Here is a 25,827-nt window from a genome sequence, read left to right as displayed (position 1 = left end):
ACAGACTGTCAAGCAGTTTCATAACGTTGCCTTCTGGTCTGCTGCTTTTGCACCAGTGAAACCCTCACTGAGAGAACCTAGCTTTTCTCGGACATGGTTCCTGTAGATGAGAAAGTGCTGTTCTCCCTCCTTCTGATATTCCCTTGAGGACTCTGTCATTTGGAGAGGAGCCTTAAGCTGCTTAGCCTCCTATGGACTTTAATTTAAGCATAACATGCTTCCAGGGAGGGTAAATGGTTCCGCTTCAGTCGCTAACCCCGTCTGTTGCCACACCTGCTCCCATAGACCTTGGGCTTTGTTGCAAGACATGCAGTCCAAGCTTAGTCCTTGATAGAGGATTTTTTACGGAGAAGAACCTTCTTGCCAACGACCTTCCTACCGGTTGGTTGTACGCCCTGTTGACGCTGAGGTATCCTACTCACGTCCGCCAGTTGAGATGGTTCCTCCACCGGTGCGACCCATTGTGGGTTGCCAGTCGCACGTTGACGTTAAGCTACTCTCGGAGGTGGTTGTGGACGTTCAGTGTGTCACTGGGAAGACGTTCAACAACCAGCAGAGGTGACTTGTTGTGACGCAGTGCGGCAACCTCAGCAACCCGATAAGGGGTTGTCTGTACTACCCAGACAGTCTAGACAGTTTCGGGTTGTCGCTGTACTTCCTCGCATCCCCATGGTTGACAGTTCACAGACTGTGCAGCAGTACCATGATCTTGTGTCCGGCTCCGTCACGCATCCACCAGTGCGACCGGATTCAGCGAGTCAGACGTTGCCCACTCCGTTGCCGTTTCCTCATCAGTTTCGGATGAGGAACCCTCTGTTGAGGACATGGCTGAACAAGAAGATCAATCCCCAGCCCTGCTATCCATCCAGAAGATACTGAAGAAGGAATACGGCCCTGTCAGGCTGTGGATGAGTCTGGTTAGGACACTGTCATCCGTGGTTCAATTGGTGTCACTTGGAAGACTACACCTCCGTCCTCTTCGGTTTCATCTAGCTCTTCACTGGAAAAGGACAAGACGCTAGAAGCGGTCTCGATCCCGGTTTCCGGAAGATAAGTCTGGTTTAACCTGAGGAAAGGACTTTATCAACCTTTTATAGGGTCTTCCCCTGACTGTTCAGACTCCCAACCCCGTTCTCTTCTCAGACGCATCGGACGTAGGCTGGGGTGCGACCTTAGGCGGTAGGGAATGCTCGGGATTATGGAACTCGAGTCAAAGGACAATGCATTTTAACTGCAAGAAGCTTCTGGCAGTACGTCTGACCTGGAAAAGCTTCAGGTCTCTCCTTCAAGACAAAGTAATGGAGGTCAACACGGACTACTCCTTGCTTCGATGTTCATCTCCTAGCAAGGAGGGACCTACTCTCTGACATGGTGCGAGTTCGCTAGTGACCTCCTCTCCTGTTCAACAGGTCTAGACTTTTCACTAGTAACAAATTTCTTCCAAGGCAACTTGAAGGTCTTAGCAGTTTGTCTCAGTAGGAAGGGACAATAATTCCAACATATTGGACCCTCCACAGAGATGTATGCAAGAGACTTTGGGTCACCTGGGGCCAGCCAACCATAGATCTCTTCGCAACCTCGATGTCCAAGAGGCTCTCAATACTTTGCTCACCTATCCCGGACCCAACAGTGGTTCTTTTAGATGCCTTTCTACTAGATTAGTCTCATCTAGATCTATATGCATTCCCTCCGTTCTAGATTGTCAACAAGGTACTGCAGAAGTTCGCCTCTCACGATGGGACAAAGTTGACACTAGTTGCTTCCCTCTGGCCCGCGAGAGAATAACTTACCGAGGTACTTCGATGGCTAGTAGACGTTCCCAGAACTCTTCCCCTAAGGGTGGACCTGCTACGTCTGCCACGCGTAAGAAGGTACTCCAAGGCCTCCACGCTCTTCGTCTCACTGCCTTCAGAGTATCGAAAGACTCTCGAGAACTAGAGGTTTTTCGAAGGAGGCAACCAGAGCGATTGTTAGAGCAAGGAGAACATCCACCCTTAGAGTCTACCAATCGAAGTGGGAAATCTTCCTAAACTGGTGCAAGTCAGTATCCGTATCCTCGACCAGTACCTCTGTAACTCAAATAGCTGACTTCCTCTCATATCTGAGGAAAGAGCGATCTCTTTCAGCTCCCACTTTCAAGGGTTACAGAAGCATGTTGGCATCAGTCTTCCGTCACAGAGGCTTAGATCTTTCCAACAATAAAGATCTACAGGACCTCCTTAAGTCTTTTGAGACCACGAAGGAGCGTCGTTTGGTTACACCTGGTTGGAATTTAGACGTGGTTCTAAGATTCCTTATGTTAGACAGGTTCGAACCACTTCAATCAGCCTCCCTGAAAGATCTCACCTTTAAGACTCTTTTCCTGATATGCTTAACCACAGCTAAAAGAGTCATTGAGATTCATGCCTTCAGCAAGAACATCGGATTTTCATCCGAAACGGCTACATGTTCTACATCTTGGTTTTCTAGTCAAACACGAGCTGCCTTCTCGGCCTTGACCAATTTCGTTCATTATTCCAAACTTATCGTATGGTTGGAAATGAACTAGAAAGAGTATTATGTCCTGTAAGAGCTCTTAAGTTCTATTTTAAAAACCTTTACGAGGCCCGTCTGAAGCTTTATGGTGTTCAGTTAAGAATTCATCTTTGCCTATGTCAGAGAATTCTTTATCCTATTATTTTCAGACTGTTAATACGAGAAGCTCATTCCCTTCTGAATGAGGAAGACCAAGCTTGGCTGAAGGTAAGGACACACGAAGTTAGAGCTGTCACAACTTCCGTGACCTTTTAATAAAATAGATCTCTGCAAAATATTTTCGACGCAACCTTTTGGAAAAGCTAATCAGTGTTCGCGTCTTTTATCTTAAGAATGTCCAGTCTCTTTACGAGAACTGCTACACTCTGGGACCATTCGTAGCAACGAGTGCAGTAGTGGTGGGGGCTCCACCACTACAATTCCCTAATTCCAAAACCTTTTTAATCTTTCTCTTGAAATATTTCTGGGTTGTCCGGAAGGCTAAGAAGCCTTCCGCATCCTGGTTGATTTGGCGGGTGGTCAAATTCTTTCTTGAGAAGCGCCTAGATTAGAGGTTGTGATGAGGTCCTTTAGTATGGGTTGCAGCCCTTCATACTTCAGCACCTAGGAGTCGCTCAGCATCCTAAGAGGATCGCTAGGCTCAGTAAGGAAGACGTACTTAAAAAGGCAGAGTAATGGTTCAAGTCGACTTCCTTACCAGGTACTTATTTATTTTATGTTTGTTATTTTGAATAACGGCTAAAATAAGATACGGGATACTTAGCTTCTTTGTTAACATGTATGCTGGTCTCCACCCACCACCCTGGGTGTGAATCAGCTACATGATCATCGGGTAAGATTAATATTGAAAAATGTTATTTTCATTAGTAAAATAAATTTTTGAATATACTTACCCGATGATCATGAATTTAAGGACCCGCCCTTCCTCCCCATAGAGAACCAGTGGACCGAGGAGAAAATTGAGTTCTTGTTGACAAGAAGTACTTGAGTACCTACTCACAGATGGCGCTGTTGTGTACACCCCCACCTGTATAGCGATCGCTGGCGTATCCCGACCGTAGATTTCTGTCGGGCAACAGAGTTGACAGCTACATGATCATCGGGTAAGTATATTCAAAAATTTATTTTACTAATGAAAATAACATATTATTACTACTATCCAAGCCACAACCCTAGTTGGAAAAGCAAGATGCTATAAGCCCAGGGGCTCCAACAGGGAAAAATAGCCCAGTGAGGAAAGGAAATAAGGAAATAAATAAATGAAGAGAACAAATTAATAATAAATCATTCTAAAAAAAGTAACGTCAAAACAGACATGTCATAAATAAACTATTAACAACATCAAAAACAAATATGTCATAAATAAACTATAAAAAGACTCATGTCCGCCTGGTCAACAAAAAAGCATTTGCTCCAACTTTGAACTTTTGAAGTTCTACTGATTCAACTACCCGATTAGGTAGATCATTCTACAACTTGGTAACAGCTGGAATAAAACTTCTAGAATACTGTGTAGTATTGAGCCTCATGATGGAGAAGGCTTGGCTATTAGAATTAACTGCCTGCCTAGTATTACGAACAGGATAGAATTGTCCAGGGAGATCTGAATGTAAAGGATGGTCAGAGTTATGAAAAATCTTATGCAACATGCATAATGAACTAATTGAACGACGGTGCCAGAGATTAATATCTAGATCAGGAATAAGAAATTTAATAGACCGTAAGTTTCTGTCCAACAAATTAAGATGAGAATCAGCAGCTGAACACCAGACAGGAGAACAATACTCAAAACAAGGTAGAATGAAAGAATTAAAACACCACTTCAGAATAGATTGATCACCGAAAATCTTGAAAGACTTTCTCAATAAGCCTATTTTTTGTGCAATTGAACACCTCACTGGACAAAGTAACAGTTGATCTGGATCATCAGATATGTTACGAAGGGGCCCAATCTGAAAGGGCCAGAAGCTAGGATCAACTACTCCTGGATTTTGAGTCTTGCTATAAACTCAAGGATAAAGCCAAGCATTACCTCCCACCATCCCCTTGAATGGGAGATGTCGTATGAAAGACCGTGAAGTTCACCAACTCTCTTGGCCAAAGCCAACGTGAGTAGGAAAACCGTCTTCAGAGTCGGGTGGTGATCTGATGCCTGGATTAATGGTTCATAGGAAGCACCCTCCTAGAGGTGGTCTATCTTTTGACTGAGGGTAGGTAAGCTCAAAACTCCGTATGAGGAGAGAGAACTCCAACGAAGAGGAAATATTAACTCTTTTCAACCTAAAGGCAAGGCTTAATGCAGAGTGGTAGCCTTTCACCGTCGAGACCTTCAGGAGTTTTTCTTCGAAGGTAGACGAGGAACTACCCTATTGTTGGAATAATGGCATCGAGGGGAGAGATACCCCTTCCACTACAACAACCACAGAAGATAGTCCACTTGGCCTGGTAGACTGAAGCTGAAGATCTCCGAAGATATCGAAATATCCTTTTCGCAAATTGTTGCATAAAGCCTCTCTTAGAGAGGAGATGCTGTATAGTCTCCAGGCGTGAAGACAGGAATACTACGGCTTTATGAAAGATGTTCATGTGTGGCTGACTGAGTAAAGCGTGTCGTGGGAGTTCTCTCGGGACTTCTGTCGAGAGTTGAAGAAAGTTCGGGAACTATTTGGCGTGATACCATAGCAGAGCTATGAGGGTCATTGACAGGTTCTTGGATGATCTGGGTTTTTTAGTACTCTTCTCATCAGACAGAACAGGGAAAAGAACTGCACGTCGATGTTGTCCCTCCGTTGTTGGAATGCCTCTTGCAAGAGAACCTGAGGAACCGGGACTGGGGAACAGTAGAGCGGGAACCTGTTATTCAGGGACGTCGCAAAGAGATCCATAGTCCATAGTACCTCGATGTCATAGCCCTCTGGAGGAGACAGTCCTGGTTGGACTCTCTCCACCACACTGCCACCTGCTTGACATCTTCCTACCTGAAAAGAGAGAATCCCTCCAACTTAGCATTCCTGGGCTTGGTCACTTCCGCTTTCAGGACTTGTCGGTGGAACTTTCAATTACCAAGTCCCTTCTTTTGAGATTCAAGGTTGACAGACAACTTGGTGGGAGAGAAGAAGGTCGCCATCGACTTCGTCGTGGTATTCTTGGACCAATCTTCAGTCCTGATGAGGTGTCCCACTGACCCCTACCATAGGTCCAGCCACGAAGTTGCCGGCATGGCAAACTTTGCGACTTTATCGATGTTCAGGATGTCTGAGGCGCCGAAAGTAATTGGAAGGCCTGAGAGTCTATTGCACTGGGCGACCCGTTTAGTAAGGGCCTCTATGGTTGAATCTAGAGCGAAGGCTGGAAAAAGTTCGACAACACCTCATATTAACGACTCTCTTGGACGAAAGGAGATGGTACAGGAAAAACCTGCTTGAAGGGAACTAGTGGAGCCTGCAATCTGGGTGGAGGCCTTCTGCCCCCTTTAACTCCCCAGACCAGGACAAAGTTGAACTGGTCTTTAAGGGTGGCTGGGTGCCGTAGATGTAGTTGAGGATGGTGTCCTTGCCCTCTGGAGTGGCCACGGCAGTCATCTAGGCCACTGATGGCCCTCATGTAGGCCAGGACCTGTCAGAAGGCGTATTCGGATTCCTTTTGTTCTGCCTCTTTGTATGTAAGATTAGCGGTCCTTGAAAGGTAGTCCTTTATCTCTGAGTCTAAGTAGTCATCCCCCTATTAGCTCTCACCCGTAGGAGCAAGGGGTGGGTCGTGGTTGGCATCACAAGAAGAAGTTGAAGGCATGTCTCTTGCTGACGTTCCTGCTGCTGTCAGGGAGGGTCTGCGGGTCCACAAGTCTTCTCCCGGATCTGCGGAGAAGATCTGGCCGCACTATTCTTGGGAACCGTCTTAGAGACCTTACTTTTCTACGGGCAGGAAGGATCTCCTCAAGCAGCGAAGGTCTAGAGTCTTCCCTGCCCCTACAGGAAACTGGCCCTTCCCATGGAGAAGCAGCTGTCAGGGACTAGTCCGTGGTCTTGGAGGTGGTACGCTGGTCCGGCGGAACGACCTCTATGGGAAAAAGAAGGTAGGAGGATGTTAAGGCAATCTCTCTAGGAGATCGCGAACCCTTGCTTGCACGGTTATGAAGAGTGTCTCATGTAGAAGGTGAAGGGTTCTTTTGTCTCTTATTCTTGGTGGTCAGGATTGGAGTTAGCTAAACCTGAAAAGGTCCTGCTGGATTACACCGGCTGTTCCCGCAGCTATCTGCATCTTTTTAAGCGGGTAGGTGAGCATCCACTGTGGTGGTTCCCTGGAAGGATCTGGCAATGTGTCCCTCTGTCTGGGGTCAGGCAGAGGAGAGGAAGACATAAAAGAAACTGACTTCCCTAGCAGAATCTTGGGTGTGCTGACTCACTGAACTTCCTTCACAAAGGACGGATGGAAGTTCTTCTCACTGGGCAGGTTACGAGGGGGCGACTGCCTCCTAGGAGTGTGGGATTTCGGCACCTGAAAAGGAGGGGAGAGAGGTTGCGTACCTGGTCTTATAGGAACTGGCATAGCCTCTCGCGTTGGCTTGAAAGAGTGAAAGGATGAGCATGGTGGATATGTTGAAGCATACTCCTGTTCCTTCACTGCATCCTTGCGGGTGGCCGTAAATGGAACTGGTTGGATTTGGTCAGCTGGAGGATCTCTTGCTGGGCTGTGAAGGTGACACATTAGCTGGTTTGAAGCTACCTCATCACAATCTTTCAGGAGGTCGCAAGCAGAAAGAGAGACACACACAGGGCTTGATCTAGCAGATCTAGGCAAAGGAGTGTCGGTGCAATACGTTGGAGCTAATTCGCACAATGTTTTAGATGGTGTGGGTGAGCATGCTTCACGTGTAGGGGCAAGGTCACTCGTCGTTCTCGTCATGGTAGCATGCCGACGGACGATCACACATTGAATGGAAGTCACATACTGGTTGGCGATCACGCATAGACTGCAGGTCACGAGCAGGCAGGTGGTTGCAAGCAAGAGGATGGTCACTCTTAGGACGAGCAGGTTCCCGATGACTCGCACATGTGGGTTGTCTGGACGCATAGCGATGATCTGGCGATGAGTAACTTGTCGGCGAGCTATCAAAAGCAGAAGGAAGATCCCAGTCTAGACAACAATGAGTTTCCTGGTATCCTGAGGTGTAGGAGAGCGCTGAACTACGCTGAACTACCTGTTCATTTCTTCTTAGCTCCCAGCTGCAGTAGCTTGACAAGGCGATCTTTCGACGGGGGACCAGCAACACCCAGCGAAGGCTAAATCTGCAAAATTTCATCAAATGAAAAGGCTCCTCTGAGGGAAAGGGCAGTGCCTCTTCGCTAGGGTAAGCTTTGCGAAGAGATTGGGGTGTTAAAGAAGTCCAAGGTTTCTTCAACTTTGAAGAACACCCCAAAGGAGAAGAGTTCTTCTTAGACTTCTTTTTACACTGCCATCCAAGTCTCTCCCACTGGGAAAAAGACCACTCCCGGTATTCCTTGCAGGTGTCTTCTGCAAACAAGGCCGTCCTCTGCAGACTGGACACGCGAGTGAGAATCAGCCTCAACCGAGGACATGAAGATGCTGCAAGAGCGCCCTCAGGTCCTTGATATGTATGCATGATGACCAGAAAAGACAATTGGTCACACTTGAAAAGAGAAAGCAAAAACACCTAAAAGTCTAGTGGCAGTCAGAATTGGAAGGCAGAGAGAAACAACGTATGCTCTCAGCAGCCGAGCATAAAGAAAAAGTGGAGAGACAACACAGGTGTGTGTGTGTGTGCGAGTAGGGTAGCTTCTACCTCCCCCCACTAACTAGTGGTGGGGTAGTTACACCTTGCTAAAAGTCTTAAGGCTAGTCTTCCAGCTTCACCAAAAGTTCATATATCCCTAATAGAGAGCGAAAGGGTTTGTATATAATGTCGGAACAATGGTGAATTACATGTTTCATTAGATGGTATACTGTTCACTATTTTAAGACCTGTTAACACTACCTAAGGTTCTTGTGCTATCCTTTTGTTCTCATTTTCATTGCTTTATACATTTTATTTATATCCTTTAGTGTCTTTCCATTAAGCTGTCCAATTTCTTTCATTTCTTTACCTTTACTGTGTTTCATTTCCAGTTTTAATGTAAGAACAAATCCTATGGGTGAGCTTGGCAAGTATAATAGTATAATTCAGTGTTTTCAATCTGCAGAATAAAAAATTAAGATGGGAGTTTTTTCTGTAAAATAATGATTATTAATTCTAGGCATTTCCCTTAAAAATGTATAGGTAGTATGATTTAAACTTTTAAGAATAAAGTAAAATCATTTGATGAATTTGAAGGCAAGTATTTTGAAACTGAAAATTTTAAAAACAATTTGTATTTTTCCTATCTATTATACAAACCTTAATCATTTATATGGGCTACTCCTAGTCTCGTTTTCTACGACCAGACAATCGAAGAAAATTGGTTTGATTGCATCATTCCTAGTTGCTAAGCAACCACTGTGCATGCAGCATAGGAAGCCTGCTCATGATGCTTGCTGCTTCCTCACTCTCTCCTGGTCAAAGACCAGGGCAGTTGAGGAACGATCTTTGATAAATGACTCGGGTTTGTATAGCTACGAAAAATATACATTTTTTTAAATTTGTATTTTATTCCTATACGGATTCAAACTTCCGAGTCATTTATATGGGTAGTCTTCCTTAGGTGGGAAGAAGTCTCCATTAAGAGGCATGCCCTTCCTTTCTAATAGATACATAGTTACTATACTGTAGGTAATAGCAAGAGATCAAAGTGAATAATCTGTGAACAGTGTAGCCGGCTCATAAAGAGGCAAGACCGTATGTTCTAGACTAGAGGATAATATTCTTTGCCAGGGATGAAGTCATATGAACATTGTGTTACATAATATTGAATATTCAATATATCATGAAATGCATCATCAAAAACTAAAAATTCAAGGCCTTCTTACTTGCTTTAGTGTGAATTCCAAGTAAAGGCTTCAAGTCCAAACAACGTCACCATCTGCTTTTGTGCCCATTACACACCCTTACGCAGAAAATAACTGATGCCCGAGATAATACACATCTGTAAGTGCTTACATTTAGAATATTTGTTGTGCTGCAACAATAGGGCCTAAAGAGGAGGTGTCTAAAGATCCTTGTTTATAATCTTTAATATAAAGGTCTTTATAAGTGGTTTGTTTCCTCCATACACCAACTTTTTGTGCTACAGAGTGGGTTTTACAGAACGCTGAGGTTGCGGCAAGACCATGTATATCATGTGCTTGAGGGGACCTCTTGGCAACACTTCCCCTGAGGATTTATAAGCTCTCCTGATTGTTTTTCTTAACCATCAAGCAATAGTATTTTTGGATACTTTCTTTTTGGAGCAGCCAAATGCTCATGAATAAATTGGCAATTTTAGGTCCCAGATATTGCATTTTTTTCAGATATTTACGCACTGCTTTTAAGGGACAGAGTAACATGTCATCCGAGGCATCAGTTACCTCTTTGAGAGACAAGATTGTGGAAGAGTCAAATCTGATATAATTTTCAACCGGATTTTGGCCACAAATTCAGGAACAAAAGACAAGAATAGTTCTTACCACCCTCTGGAATGTGAGGTAAGATAAGATAAACTGTGTAAATTCTCTTACTATGTTGGCTGAAGCTATGGTAAGGAGGAAGGCAATCTTTAAGGTAAGGTCCCTTCCTATGGCTTTATGCGTATAGGTTCGTAAGGGGCTTGTCTTACGGCCCTTTGAACTTTTTTCACATCCCAGGTAGGTGGTTTGAGTTCTCGGGTAGGGCAAGACTGCTCGAAATTCCTAATGAGAGCTGGGAGTTCCCATGACGAGGAGAGATCAAGCCGTTTTTGTTTGAATACCTAGCTCAAGCCTGACCAGTAGTCTTTCACAGCAGTGACTGAGAGAGATTTCTTGTTCCTCAAGGACACCAAAAAGTCTGCAAAGGGGAATAATGGCCTTGAGCAGAGCAACCAATATTCCCCTTATGACACCAGTTACAGAAGATTTTCCACTTAGTCTGGTGTACTGCTGCGGAAGATTTTCGGAGATATCCGGAAAGCTGTATCGCATTAGTCTCAAAAAGCCTTTCTTTCTAAGGAGATGCTAGATAGTCTACAACTGTGAAGTGACAGGCAATGCACTGCGTCATGGAACTTTCTTATGTGTAGTTGTCGTAGCAGGTTTTGCCATTCTGGAAGTTCTCTTGGTTGTTTCTATGGAACGCTAGTGTTGCGGGAGGGCCACGAATATCATGTGCTCAAGGGGGCCGTTCCTGGTGACACTTCCCCTGAGGATTGTTAATTCTCATGATAGATTTCTCAACCAGTAAGAAGTTGCATTTTCAAAAAGTTCCTCGGGTGCAACCAGCATTCATCCTCAGATTGAAAAATGTTTTGGCGTATGATCTGCTGTTCCTTTTTTAAAATTTTGAATTGATCTCATTGAACTGAGTAAAATAACACCCTGGTCATTAGTGGCCTCCTTAAGAAACATGATTTTAAAAACGTCCAACTGATGTTCCCTCAGAATCTGGGTTCTAGTTTCGGCGTCAATGATCTTAGATGTCATGATGCCAGAAAAAAACAAATCAATCAATCAATCTGGGTTCTGGTCACAAACTGGAGGGCTAAGTATACAAAAAATTCTTTGTACCCTCTGGAATAGGACACAAGATAATACAGACCAAGTAATCAGATTATTCTTCTTGGCTGAAAGTAAGGTAAGAAAGAAGGCAGTCTTTTAAGGTAAGTCCCTACCTTAGATTTTATGCATGGGATTGTTGGGGAACTTTCTTCAAAGACTTGAGCACCCTTTTCCACATTCCAGTGGGGGTGGTGATTTTGTTCTTAGGGGAAACAAGCCTACCCATTAAAAACCCGAACAAGAGCCGAGAGATCTCCCGAAGAGGGGAGGTCAAGCTCTTTCAGTTTGAGCACTTGGTTCAAGGCCTAATGGTAGTGTTATACTGCCCTCACTGAAAATGAATTCGTTACTCAGGATCATCAAATATCCCATACAGTATTCAGGCAAGCACCTCTATATGAGTGCTTACTTACTTTTCTGTAGGAATAATAGAATTGACAAGGTTGTGCGCTTCTAGCTGCATGATCGCGTACAAAATACGTTTTCACACGTTTGCCAATTAGGGAACTCACTGACTTCCACAGATAAGTTAGTTCACGCTCATGAATGATCTCATCATAGTTTATGACGTGAGCTCCATTCATGTTCTCACCTGGGTTTAAGCACTTTCTTCCAATAAGAGAAAGATTGAATGAACAAACACATTAGCACTCTTACGTTTCCCACGTAGGAGGTACTTTCCAATTGGAGAAATCTCTCCAACACATAAACCAAGAAAAACTTCAGTTTATGATAGCCTTCCTTGATGAATATTCCTTATTTGAGGTATTCAGAAGAGGATATTCCAGACTATTCACAGACAGAAGCAGACAACAAGAGACTGAACATCTCTTAAGGAGTTATCACCTGAGGTCAAGGTCCCCACTTCGGTGGTAGAACATTTGCGTCCTGGACAATTGTGTCCTTGAACATTTGCGTCCTTAGGCATTTGTGCCCCTATTTTTTTATTTTTTTATTAAAGAATTACTAAAAGTTTTTGGATTAATATTTTCAGTGCACATTTTATTTTCCAGATCATACTTTACAATAGTTGCTTGTGCTAATTGCACATAAACACATTCAACAACTCTGCATTTATTCTTTTCAATAGTATGCTTTCAAACTGTTGTTTGCTATAGTTAATTGAAAACCAATTATGTACATTTCACAGCTCTAGACTTACAAATAGGTAGTTACCATAACTGTATACAAACACATTCAGTAGCTTTACTAAACCAAATAGGTAGCATACATAAAATTTGACAAAAGGTTTATTATTGCCATAAGGAAAATGCTGATGAAGCAAAAGCATACTGGAGATGTGCAGAGCAATCTTGTAAAGCAAGTATACATACCGGGAATTATTCCGTTACAACGCGATGTAATGAGCACAACCATGGATGTTCAGCAACTAAAATTAGAGTACAGTACAAGGAGGTATGTCCGAATTAAAAACTTTTTCAGTTTCAGCGAGAAGTCTTAATGGAGGAATGGTTGCTAAGGAAGATCAGTCAGTTTATATTACAATGCTCCACATCCCACCTTCATCATCAGTGGGAAGAAATGAATGTCGATGGAGACAAAAAGCTCAAAATACCAAACCAAATCCACAACAAAGGAATAATTTCGAGATACCAGAATCCTACTGTTTCCTTGCAACTGGAGAGAAGTAACTTGCATTTGATTCTGGGGTTGATGTTGTTTATAATAATACTGATTTGAAGATTACAGTAGATGTTTTTCCACATTAGCTTTTCTTCCTTTAATTGGTTATGTTGAAGGATTTATTGACTTGCCACCAGAATACACCGCTTATTTCTAAATGTCATTCAATGGCCAAGCAAGAGGGCAAAGAGGGATAAGGATGGAAATATCTTTTTCTGTTAAGTCTTGGAATATTCGAGAAAGAGTTATAAATCAGTTACTGAGATCTGATAACAGCAGCCTTAGAGGGATTGCACAATGCCTTGCGGTATTCTTCATCATCCTTCTATTTGGAAACTTATCAATACACTGAAGAAGAAGGAAGTTATTGTCTAAAGAAAAAAATAACTTAATATGAGGAATTCTACAGTATTAGTAAAAAAAAAAAAAAAAGAGTAAAACAGCAACCAAGAGAATCATGTCGTTAATAGATAAGTATACTTGCGAAAACAAGATAGATTTTTTTCTTGCAGGGAGTTGCCCAAAACATTCAAAGCTTGTAATGTACTTTTGAACTTAAATTTTTTATAATACTTTTAACGTGTATTGATTTTTAAACAAAAGTAAACTTGCGAATACTAAAATCTTTTCTGTTATTCCTTTTTTAAAGATAAATTGTAACCCAATAGTTTTTTCTTTAGCATTATTATTTTTTTTTGTGCATAAAGTTTGATAATCAACTACTCCAAAAAAAAGTACTTCCATAAATGTCCAAGGACGCAAATATCCAGGGACGCAATTGTCTGGTACACATATGAATCGGATGCAAATGTCCTGGAACCCCCCACTTCATACTCCTTCAGACTGCTTCTGAACTCAAAAGAGGACACAAGGATATAGAGGAAAAATGTAGATTTCTCATTGCAAGACCCAAACCCTTTGAGACTACCCCTGAAATAGAGGTCCCCTAGAGACTGCAATAGAAAGATAGTACCGACTAGCAGACAATACAAGAACTCAGTGGTCCATAAGTCGGGCCAGACTGACTGCGGTAGCTGTAGCTCTTGAGAGGCACAAGCTTCTGCTTTGTCGCCCAAGGCAAATAGGATCAACGGAAGCCTTTAGGTGTCCTAAGAAATGTAGAGATGACATCAACATACTGGAATATTGACCTGATATGGTTCTAGGATCAGAAAAACATTCTAGACATAGTCACCAGACCATGAAAAATCATCTCTGCTGAGGAGTGATTCAAAAGGTGATCCAGTTACACTAGGCTTGGGCCCGCTCCAACAGAAGCGGATGAGACGGTATTAGTCGGCCTTAGTTAGAGTTTTGTCTAATTAGGCAGGTTAATGATTTGGGAGAATCAACCAAAACCCCTAAGAAAGGCAACAAGACAGCTTAGAAAAGCTGTTCACAACACCAAAAGCCATGAAAATGGTTTTAGAACTTCTTTGGTTGGATCTAGCTAAGGAAGCATTCAACAATGCAGATCTGCATTTCACCAACATGAGGATCTTAGTACAAACTGCTCAAATAAAAGTTTACCATCATCCCTTTCAAGGCAAAGGCCATTTTATGTGATGGAAAACTGCTCCTTCGTCTCTACCAGTGGATGCAGCCATCTCCACACTCATGCCCAGAACCTCACTAGCAAAGTTGTGTTCTCAACCAACCATCTTCTCGACCATTGAATCATCTAATATGGAAGCTACGGCGATGGCTAGGGTGCAAGCAATGTCATGGTTGGACCACTGGTCAGGTATGATGCCTTTCTTCACCTCTTCTCTTCTCAGGATTTATAATAGATCCGAGAGATGCATATTTCCAAATACCGGTACATCGGTCATCAAGGAAGTTCTTACGGTTCTCCTTCTGGGGTAAGGGCTTCCATTTCAAAGTCCTGTGCTTTAGTCAGGCAGGCAGTCTCGAGTGTTCACTCGTGTCTTGGCTTGCATGCCAATGACATCTGACAATTGATTCTGTCGTCCTCCAGGAGGCAACTCTTGGAACACCACTACAGACTTCTCTCAGTTTGCCAGGATCTGGGGATTGTGATGGGATCGAGTAGTGGAAATAGAAGTGTGGCATGTCATCTTCCAAATCTCTAAAAGTTTCCAAGCTCATCAGTGGCAGCATCTGCTAAGTCACTTGTCATCTTTGGAGAAATTGTTTCCCCACATTCATCTACATCTAAGATCTCTGCAATGGTGTCTTAAAGACACTCTGGTCTTAAAACAGATCTTATTCATTGATAGATGACTAAGTCGATGGGCAAATTATTAGGTCAAAGTGGTGTTATCCTTGAATGGCAAGAAACCTCTTGACTTGTGGGGTTCTCATAACATTAAACAAGTTTGCAGCAAAGCTACAACAAGCTCCCAGTGTACTGTTTGCCAGTACCAGATCAGGCAGCGACATTGAAGGATGCCATCCAACACTCCTGGGAAAGCCTACACAGTTATGCTTTTCTGCCATTTTTCCTGAACAAAAGGGTAGTCAACAAACAACAAATTGTGGAATACCCCAAACCTCAAAATGACATTAGTAAAGGTAATGGGGTCTGGTTTCAGTTCCAGTTTCATCAGAATAGATGCTCACCAGAACATCAGCCGGGCAAGCCCAACCCCCACTGTGGTGCCCAACCGCAGCAGTGTCCTCGCCACTAAACAGCTTAAGCTCACGGTCCTGGGCTGGGATCTTTCTACTGGAGCCCCCAGGTGGCCACATGCATGCAGAATGGTACCCGGTCCTGTTGATCATGTTATATTAGGCTCAAAGACAACTACCCAATCAACCCGATCTTCTCTGTCAACCACATCTTCAGAAAAACCACATTTTCCTGACATACTTGTCTCTTCAGGGTTGGAGATTATTGAGTATTTCCTCAGAGCAAGAGGCTTTTTGTAAAACACTACACAGTAGATGTCTGAATATGTAAGAAAATAAATTATGGCGGTCTACTAGGCCAAATGGGCCATCTTCAGTGATTTTTGCCTAGAAGGAGCACTTCTCTCAAAGCATCCATCCAACTGATAGCAAACTTCTTCGTCTATGTACAAAGAGAGAAACTCCTTTCAGTTTCAACGGTAAAAAGCCTACCACTCAGTCTTGAGCAAAGTCTTCAAACTAAAATGAGTCAACCTTTCATCCTCATGGGAATTCTCAATGTTGGTTTAGAGTTTCAAACAATCTTGTCTGTCAAGAGAACTCAAAAACTCCCTTTTTGAACCTCAAAAAAGTTCTCAGGTCTTTAAGATAACCAGGAAAGTCGTCTCTTTTTGGCTTTGGGAAACCATAAATAGAGTGCTAGACCAGACAACAAACAACCTGTACAGGTAAGGCAAAATATGTGTACAGAGTAAAGTATCTCCTCTTGATTTTAAGATAAAAGTGCTTTTCCCCATCCTCCTGATGAGGGCAAAGATGGATAGTAATTTAGACCCATCAATTTACTGAGGCTTATATTACAGACACAATGCCCTTGGAGGATATACAGTACTGTAGTTCTTTCTTGACGACCTGCCTATGACAGTAATTTAGCTCTTATCTCCTGATGTGCAAGTGTTAGCAAGTAGTTTGGAGTAAACGCCCTTCCTCTTCACAAGGACCTAGTGTTAGTCATCCCAGAATTTTGAATCACCCATTTTGGATATAGGAACTTCCTCCCTCCTAAGAATAATTCTCATATTAATGGGTAGAGGTTTGTATCCATATAGGATCAAATCACAAATTTTAAAATTTATTATTTTTCCTATTTATATAAACCTGAGTGCTTCAAGTTATACTTCCTGCCTCATCTACTCTGCAAGCCCTATGAGCTGGGCTTCCCCCCGCTACGCACCTGTAACTACTGAATCTTTGTTATAAGTCTTTAACAACCATGTTTCCTACTTTATTAAAATCATACTCCTATTATAGGGCTCAGATTTACATGAGTAAGAAAAATATAAATTACTGTTAGAATTAAAAGATATTTTGCTGTCAAAATCTTGTGCATCATCTCCATCTTCTTTCCAATTGCTTGTTACTCTGCTGGAGAGAGAACATATATTCCCCACACATCTTAAATATTTGCTGTTTAGATGGGGTACAATACATGTTTACCAGATTTCCAGCAATCTATCTCTTCTCTTTATCCTTGCTTATGGTAATTCTTTTTATAACATCCAGAAGTTCATATACTGTACAATTCTCTTTATTTAATTGATTCTCAATTTCTTCCCTGTAACACAATTCTGTTTCTTGCATGTAACATTGTTATTTGTTAACTTGACTTTATAATTTTTTGTTGCATAATGTACAGTATACTTTTTCTTACACTTAGCCATTTTTCCTCAGTCTGTTAGCCATTCCTTATATTTTCTTTATTTCTTCTATTGTGTTGTAATGCATTTTGCTTCCATTCCTCTTTTCCCTTGTCAGTTGCCTTTTAGCCCCTTTTCCATTTCCTTATAAACCTTTTTTCACTCTTACCTGCTAACTGTTTTCCAGATTTGAAGGCTTTTTTTTTTTCTTCATTTACCCTTTGTACATCTTTATTGCACCACTATATTTCAACATTATATTCCTCCCATACATAACTACATACAAATTTATTATATGTCTTTCTTCCTGAAGTTTGTAACCTTTGCCTATATGTTTTATTTCTCATTTCAAATGATGCAGGTACCATGATTTTATTCTTTGGTTAAAATCATTCTCTCACACTTTTCATAAAGCATTTACCAGTCCGTATTGTCTAGATAATCTTCTTGATTTAGTATTGTATTTTCTTTTGTGTTTTTGATTTTTTTTTTTTTAGTCTTCAGCCCTGTCCATTATTGCAACAGTGATCATTTTGTCTTTATTGCTGATGTCCAGTACCAAGACCTGAATTTTCCACACTTTACTTTCAAGTTTTAGTTGTAAGCAAAGTCTTTCACAAAGTTAGGATACTGTACAGTACTAAAAACTTCCCAAATTATTCATTATGAATTGTACTAAACTGTTCATTAATCAATGTGCTAATAAAATGAGGTTGATAACAAAACTAAAACCATAATAGTAACAGGTAATTTTGATTATTTTTTCTATTTAAACAGGATCCTGAAAGGTTTGTTGACACATTCAGTATGGGAACAGTAAAGAAAAATGTAAAACCCATTATCGAGCAAGAACCAAATGAATCACGATGCATGTGGAAAGAAGTTACTGCAGGTTTAAAGTGAGTAATGCATAATCATTGGTTTTTTTTTAATTGGTACACCCTACAACGGTGAACTTGTCAATTTAATGTTTCCTCTAGTAAAGTAATCCTTTTTGTCTGTTGTGTTCATTATTCACAGTTTTTTCAAAACCAAACTGATTTTTAAATATATAATTTGACCCTTGTTGATGAACCAAGAGTAAAATTACCATTATTTGCTGTTATGTGCTTTAGCAGCATTATTTTTTCCCACCAGCAATTCCTTTTGAACTTGACCTTACTTCAATTCTAGTTACCATTCATCCAAACTTTGCTAAGCTGGGTGAAATAATTAGCATACATGCATTATGGTCGTTATCCAGAATGCATCATACCTGATGTGTTTGTTGCAACAATAAAAGCAGAGGATCCCTTTTCTCTCGGGCAAGTATTTTTTGAAATAATGAATACTGTAGTCTGACCGGGAATTTTAGGAACATGAGTTTTCCAGGGCTCACTGACAAAGTACTAGAATTCCTGAGTTTTGGGCTGATAAAATTGATGTTTTGGATGTGGTTTGGAGGTCCATGACCAACCAAGACTTGAGACTATACTGTCCCCACCTAGAAAAAGGTCAAATACTATACTGTCCCCACCTAGAAAAAGGTCAAATATTTCTGAAAATGATGGAGACGACCTTTGACCCGAGGAGATATATTGATGATATCCTTAACCTCTGTGAGACTGACCAGCACCCTGGTTTCCCCCTGGTGTATCTCCAGTTGCTCTTTTTCTTCTGAAAAATATCTTAATAGACTCAGGATTTGGACTCAACCTGAACAGGATGATGCTTATTAGGCTTGGGATGAGGGTGTGGTGCTGGTTTCTTTGCTGGTTACCTCCAAGACTGTTGCCAGCTTGTACTATAAGTTAAAGCTTTGAAATTGAAGGTTTTCTTTTTTTTAAATAAGGTCAAAATCCTTTTTGCCATTTCTGTGGAAGTGTTTACTGCATGTTTGCTAGCCTTGGTTTTATCCACTAATGCTTAAGGAAAGGAGGACTTGCATAGAGGGTCATTATATAGAAACTCCTCTACTTCAACCTTCCCTAGATCGCAAGCAGCCAACATCCGGCACCTAATATCAGATTTTGTTGTGACAAAGTTTTGTAAAGGCTTGTAAGTAGGTTTAAACAACAACTTTGCCATAGCTGAGTTGGCCATCTGGGATTCCCATGCTGCCCCACTTCCAGAGAGAACAAAATTTGTCGAGCCCTAAATTCTACTATCCTAAGATTTGGGATAGGATAGAAGGAAAACCATCACCCTATTGATTGTTACCTACTTATGCCTCCCATTTCTTGAGGAGGAAGATTTCAAGAAAACTAAGTTCTGTGAATCGTTCAAGCTCCTTAAGGTAAACCATCGAAGAACCTTTCTAGACTCCTCCCCTATCCATACTGGAAAGAGCTGATCGTCCAGATGCTGTTCCCAGGTTCTTTTAAGTTCTCATTGCAGGGATGAGAAACAAGATTTGCCTCTGGGAAGTAGCCATTCTAATGATGTTAGGTGCCTCAATTTTTTGCCACATACTGGAATAAGGGACTGTTGGAAGAAAGGGAGAACTATCTTTTGCATAGGCTATGTAACATCCATGATACCTTCCCTTGTACTGTGTCTATATCCATCCCCAGATACACTAGTCTTCGAATGGGGATGCGACAGACTTCTCACGATTCATCACGACCCCCAGGTATTGATAAAACGAGAAAACCCTGTCTAGGAGTTGAAGACATTCGTTCTCCGCCTCCGCTAAGATCAGCCAATCTTCTAGATAGTGCAGCAGGCAAATTCTGTTGGCATGTGCCCATGGGGATATCCACCAGCTCAAAGATGGCTATGAAAACTTTGGGCGCCATTGACAGGCGAAAGCACAGGACTTTGAATTGAAACACTTTTCCTGCTACTACCACTCAGAGATACTTCATGGAGGAGGGGTGGATAGAGATTTGAAAGTACTTATTCTTTAAATCCAAGGTCACCGTGAAGTCCTGAGGCCTTATTGCTTGTCCGAGAGTGGCTGTAGTGTCCATCCTAAACATTGGCTGCCAGATGAACATGTTCAGAGCTGAGAGGTCAATGACCAGTCTCCTTCATTACAAGAAAGTGTCGACTAAAGAAGTATGGGGAGCTGGTGTCAACCTCCTGAAGTGCATCCTTCTCCAACATGGCTTGATCTTTAGTTGACCCAGGCAATAGGATGACTATGTCACCAGGGGTGGAATCAGAGGAGGGGGAGAGCTGATGAATGGGAGGTGGTAACCGGATCAAATGACCTCCACCATCCATCTCTCAGCATTGTGAAACCACCACCTCCTCTAGTTGTCCTCACTGGAGGTGAGGTGGGGTGAATGCCCCACCTAATGAAAACCTTTTCCTCTTTCTTTCCCCCTTACCCTTACTGCGACTTTGGTCCTGGCTGGAGGAGAAAGATTGTGCCGATGAGTTCTTACGAATGAATTGTTTGGGGGCAGGTCCTTCCTCGCCGAGCTGGTTTTTGGGCCTGAGGCGATTGAGCAGAATGTTTTACCCTTGAGTGGAATGTTTTGCCCTCTTCTGATGTAGGAGATTGATAGAGTTCTGAGTATCCTTCCTCCATTTTTCTGCTTTTCTGTTGTCACCTCCATTTATGCAGGCAGAAAGAGAGAGGGCTCCTTCAAAGATGAGTTTCGTACACTAAGTCCTTCTCTGCAGCCAGTCTGTTTAAAGAATCTTGAAGTCATGAACTCACAATGCTTAAGCCTCCAAGTGGCTCACTAGCTCTTATCTCCTGACAGGACAATATCTTGAAGGGTCTGCCTCTTGCTTGGGTCGACTAGGTCTTCTGTGTCAGCTAGGTAGCCGACTACACTCGACCATTGGTTAATCCTAGAATCTGCTTGCATAGTAGCCATGGCCTTGACTTTCATACCAGTCACCTTTGGTGCCAAGAAGGAAACTGGAACCACTGCAAGCCGTTCTGCTGAGCAATCCGGTGTTAAGGTTGCGGGGTCTAATGGAAGGGAGAGCCCCTTTTACGGTATCAAAATCATTACAGGTTCTTTTTAATAATTGAAATAAATGTTTCCAACAACCACCATTGAAATATAGAAAATTAATATAAAAAGAAACTCACAAAAAAATAGCACGTTTATTCACAAACCTTTAAAGAAAATCAATGTTACTAATTCGGTTACTTTAACTTACAAATCAAATCAATCAAAACATCAGTAGAGAAGGGGAACAGTCAGTAAGGTAGAAATACTTAAGGAATAGTTTTCTGCAGCTGCTGAGATGATACTGGTATGGAGACTTCAGGCTTGAAAACATTGCAGAAGGGCAGTTGAAGTTCAGATGAAACTGGCACGATGACTGGATTCGAAGACGTCACAGAAAGGGTGGCATCAAGATGGGACATCAGAAGTCTTCTCCAAGAATTCAGTGATAGTGATGAACTAAGGCTAGTCTGCAGGCAGTGTTGGCTACTTCTCATCACAAGCAAGGAGGGCTGGCTGCTTCAATTTGTCTCTTCTCAGCCATAACAGGATTTTGGAGATAGGCTTTTGTTGTCTGAAGGGAAGATTCGAATCTGGCTTTATCAGACTTCTAGTCTTCTCTGCTTCTTATCTCGTTAGGACGTGGTTCTCATCTGCTTCAAACATAGTTCCTCTCTTGTGTTATGTCCTGTCCTATCTCTCTTGGACAATCTCTTCTTGAAGTTTATATACCCAGTTTGGGCGGAGTTAAATACAGTGGGTAGAAGGCATTTTTTTAACAATCCTGCGTCTTGATTGGCCTCCTCAAATATGCCAACTATGATCATGCCATGGAAACTTCTAGAACTTTCCGATGCAGTCTGGACCATGTGTTAAGTCGTAACAAAAGGACAGCAAGTGTTCTTCCATGACGACATATTTCATGAACAAGGATATCCCTCAGGCTCGGTTTCTCAAAATATGCTGACTCCACTGATCATGTCAATGACATCTTAGTAAAAAAAAGTAGTCCCCTTATCGCTGCAGGTGCTCTTCGTCGAGGCTTGGTTCACTTCCAAAATGCTGACGACAGTGAACTGATGTTAGGTTTGACCAAAGAATACAGTAGTCAAATCTTGTCTCCATGGTCACAGTTTAGGAATAGATATTTTTGTCTTTTAATAACATATCCTTTCAAAAGTATTGTATCTACCTATGACACCCCGTTCTCATCCAATGATAATTTCTCTGCTTCTTAAAGGTTGCTGGAATCAAGCGGGAGGATCTTCCTGCCCTTAGAGTGCCATTTCCGAAGACTTGAGGTCTTGGCTTAGGCTGACCAATGGAGCTCAAATCTGGGTCTTGTGATGCTAGTGGTGTGACAGAAGGTTGCTGGCTGCCTTCCTGCCCTTTGGGGGGAAAGGCACAGCCTCTCTTAGGTTATTGGCCTTTCTAATGCTGTGTAGCCCTTGAGGAATGTCAGATGTCTCAGTTCAATCTAGAGAGAGGTTGTCCTCCCCAGACCAGATGTTTCCTTGCTCTGGATTGTGATCTTGATGACCTGAAGCTGTCGAGACAGTCTGGGATCCAGTTGTTGGGAAACCTTCAGGACTGACTTTCAGTCCTACTTCTCCATCAAGCAGGTACCAGCTGCAAAAAGTGAGATGGCTAGTTGAAGTTATCTGGTCTAATGGAGTGACAGTGTCTTGAGTGGGATTACAAGTCCAAATGCCCATCTTCTGCTTCTTGGAAGGAGGAGGGTGTTCCACTCTTAATTCTATTGGGGAAAAGCAGTAGTTGTCCACCAAAGAAATCTCTTTAAGAGTGACCGACCACCTGTGGGTCCAGACATGAGTGTCACCTCCTGGGGTGTAACTCGAACCCTACCCTTATTATGCCTATTGGAATAGAGCTTAATCAGGACTACGTCCAGCAAGCAAAGTGGAGAAACTGGGTTTTCCCATTAAGACGATCCCAACCTTGTTGAGTGTTACTGATGAGATCCTTCCCCATAAGATGATGGCTCCTGAGATGAGTGCTTACCTGAAGTGTGTCTCGTACAAGCTCATAATCATTCATTACCAGTGAGCCTGGGTTAATTCATTGTAGGATGTGTAATGCGGCCAAAAGAAGAGTTTTCAGTGTGTCCTGGGTGCAATTATTTAGACCTGTCAGGTGAAGATGGATTAGAAGTCCTTGTGCTTAAAATTACTCTTCAGTGTTCTTTGGAAGATTGCCTGCACTGATCCGGTGATGAACGCCTGCAACGATTAGGTGAAGAGCGCTAAAAAGTCTTTAATGAAGTCCGAATACTATTGCAATTCTCGTGCCTAGCACAAACTGGAAAGTGTGCTCTCTGGGTTAACACTTTGCGTGATGAGACGGGGAACGATATATCCTCCAAAGAGGAATGGTCAAAAGACCGCTTTGCTACTGTGCGCGAGGGAGACGAGCACTTGTGATGTGGCAGATGCCTTGAAAAGCCCTGCTTTATAGACAAGGATGACAAGGTGAAGCATGCCTGGATGACACGCGTCACGAGGAGGAGTAAAGGGGAGCGACACATCCCGGAAAAGAGCTTACAGGAGATCATCTAATGAGGATGCAGGTGTCTCAAAGTACATCTAGCTGATGCTCGTTCAGGATGTACTTGGCAAGAAGTAGAGCTTCCAGGAGAAGTGCGCCTGGAAGTTGCTCACGATGACAAAGCTCTGCATAGACGAGGAGCAGGGTTAAGCGCTTGTGTGAAGATGAAGCCATCAGGGGAGTCCAAAGTAGAAGCTCACTTAGAATAAGTGCATCTTGAACTGTGAGGAAGGTTTATGGCGAGAAGGGCATTCAGGGGAGCCGCTCGTGGAAGAGACTCACCGTCTGGAAACTGCGATCCTGGAAGAGAGTAGAGTTTCAATTTTTAAACGCAAAACACCTCATAGATATGTTGAAATACTTATTTTCCTTATTACAGTACTGTATTTATGTAAAAAGCCATCTGTTTTATTGGTGTTATTTAATTTGTCACTGGACAGCAATGAATTTTATTTAATTATTGAAATAATTATTTCTAAAATAAAAATTCTCTTTTTTATATTTGTTGCTGGAGAACAATTAATTTTATTTAAATATTGAAATAAATTGTATCTAAAAATTAAAATTACATTTTTTTAATATCAACATTTTCAGTCCACCCTATTACAGTAGCTTTTAATTGTTACATAGTTTTAAAATTAATATTTATTTCTCTTAAATCCACAATATTGAGGTTTCTTAGTGCTTGATTACAAGTAATAAAGCATTACAATTAAAATAAAAAAAAATTTTCAATCAAGATTACAGATATTGCAGAAAAATTATTTAATACCATAACTACATGAATTTATATGACCAAATTACATCAACAGATTTAATGATATAGAACATGCAACAGCAAGTAAGTTTGCCCTGGAGCAGAAGCAGCGTGAGGAGGCAAAGGAACGAAAGGAGAGTGGTGTTGATTGGATGCCAAGATTATTTTATTTGGTTGGTGATAATTGGATATACCGCAATCCTTTACAGGGGCGGACAGCTGTTTAGCCGTGACCAGAAAAAAAATCACGGTAAGCCTGTCACTTTGTTGAATCAAACCGGTGTTTCTATGCTGTGCAACAGCATTTGACTTTTAAAATCATAATGCCAGACTGACCCAGCATCTGTGAAATCTAAAGAAGTGTGTCCATTTGTGAAGTCAGAAAGACATTATCTATGCAAACTTTCAACTTGATTATCAGTAGCTCTTGTGGCAATACTTGGTTTACATATCATGTTCATTTCCAGATTTTGAAAATTTTTATCGGAAAAGTTTTTGCAGGCTGTTTCCATCTGCTATAAACACACGATGTGAAACTTTTAACAAGTATGATTTTTCCTCACTGACTAACTTTGAAAGTTGGGAGTTTATACGTTAAACATTAGCTAGTGGAAGACACTGCAGTGCTTTGATAGTTTGGTGCGTGCCTCCCATCAAAGCTCAAGTCATAATATCAGGGTTACCTTCCATCAAATGCAGATGAGATTTGTTCAAATGGTCATTTGTCTCTGTTACTGTAGACTTAATGATATTCATTAATAGAATAAAATGAAACAAGATGTATTTTGTGCAAGCAGTAGATCTGCCTAATGTGAACTGACAAGTACTTCTGAAACTCACCCATCCATAGTCCTAAATGCTGTGAAGTCTCTTGTAAAGTTTTTGCGAGATTTTATGATAAAAATGTCACCACTAAGCATGACCTGAAGTCATAAAAACCAATCCTGGACTTGAGTGTTAAATTACAGGTTCTTATTGTACGATAAGAAATAATTGGCAGTTCTGTAGATACTGTATTGTAGCTGTGATTGATATTTTTATAAACAACATTTCGATGTCTGCTACCTGCCAGTGTTTTTTTAGCTTTGGAGAAGGAGATATTACTTCTTTCTTGTGAATAAATAATTAAATGCAATACATTTGTTACCTATAAATCCTTGATAGTTGGCATGTACAGTACTGTAATTCTTTTGTGGCATTTGAACAAGGAAAAAAATATTCGTAAAAGTAAATTGTATTAGTGCACAAAATAATGTTTGTAATATTCAAGGAGTGGGTTTTGGAAATTTTTTTTTTAGATGTATGATACCCACCAATGCATATGGATATAAGACACTGGCCATGCCCATTTCAGGTGAAGGAATTTTTGTTCGTATGTTGTTCCCCTAACGTACCCAAGATATGAAGGATTTTGATTATTATAAACGAATCACACAACTTGGTAAAATGTCCACCATCCCATTCACTAGATTGTTCTCATAGA

The 25,827-nt window shown here is 41.7% G+C and overlaps 1 protein-coding gene across 7 annotated transcripts in view; it reads left to right on the top strand.

Annotated features, from left to right (window-relative positions):
• LOC137653427 (oxysterol-binding protein-related protein 9) overlaps positions 1 to 25,479 on the top strand; it is a 354,924-nt gene extending 329,445 nt beyond the window's left edge. For all 7 annotated transcript variants that reach the window (XM_068386810.1, XM_068386807.1, XM_068386806.1 and 4 more), the window contains 2 exons: positions 17,907 to 18,028; positions 24,400 to 25,479. In XM_068386810.1, the coding sequence (XP_068242911.1) occupies positions 17,907 to 18,028; positions 24,400 to 24,571 (294 nt within the window). In that variant the 3' untranslated portion in view covers positions 24,572 to 25,479. The remainder of the gene's footprint in view (positions 1 to 17,906; positions 18,029 to 24,399) is intronic.
• Positions 25,480 to 25,827: the final 348 nt, after the last annotated feature.

This window comes from Palaemon carinicauda, chromosome 14, assembly GCF_036898095.1.
Source record: "Palaemon carinicauda isolate YSFRI2023 chromosome 14, ASM3689809v2, whole genome shotgun sequence".
In the NCBI taxonomy this organism is placed as follows: Eukaryota; Metazoa; Arthropoda; class Malacostraca; order Decapoda; family Palaemonidae; genus Palaemon; species Palaemon carinicauda.
This window is presented reverse-complemented; position numbering and strand designations above follow the sequence as displayed.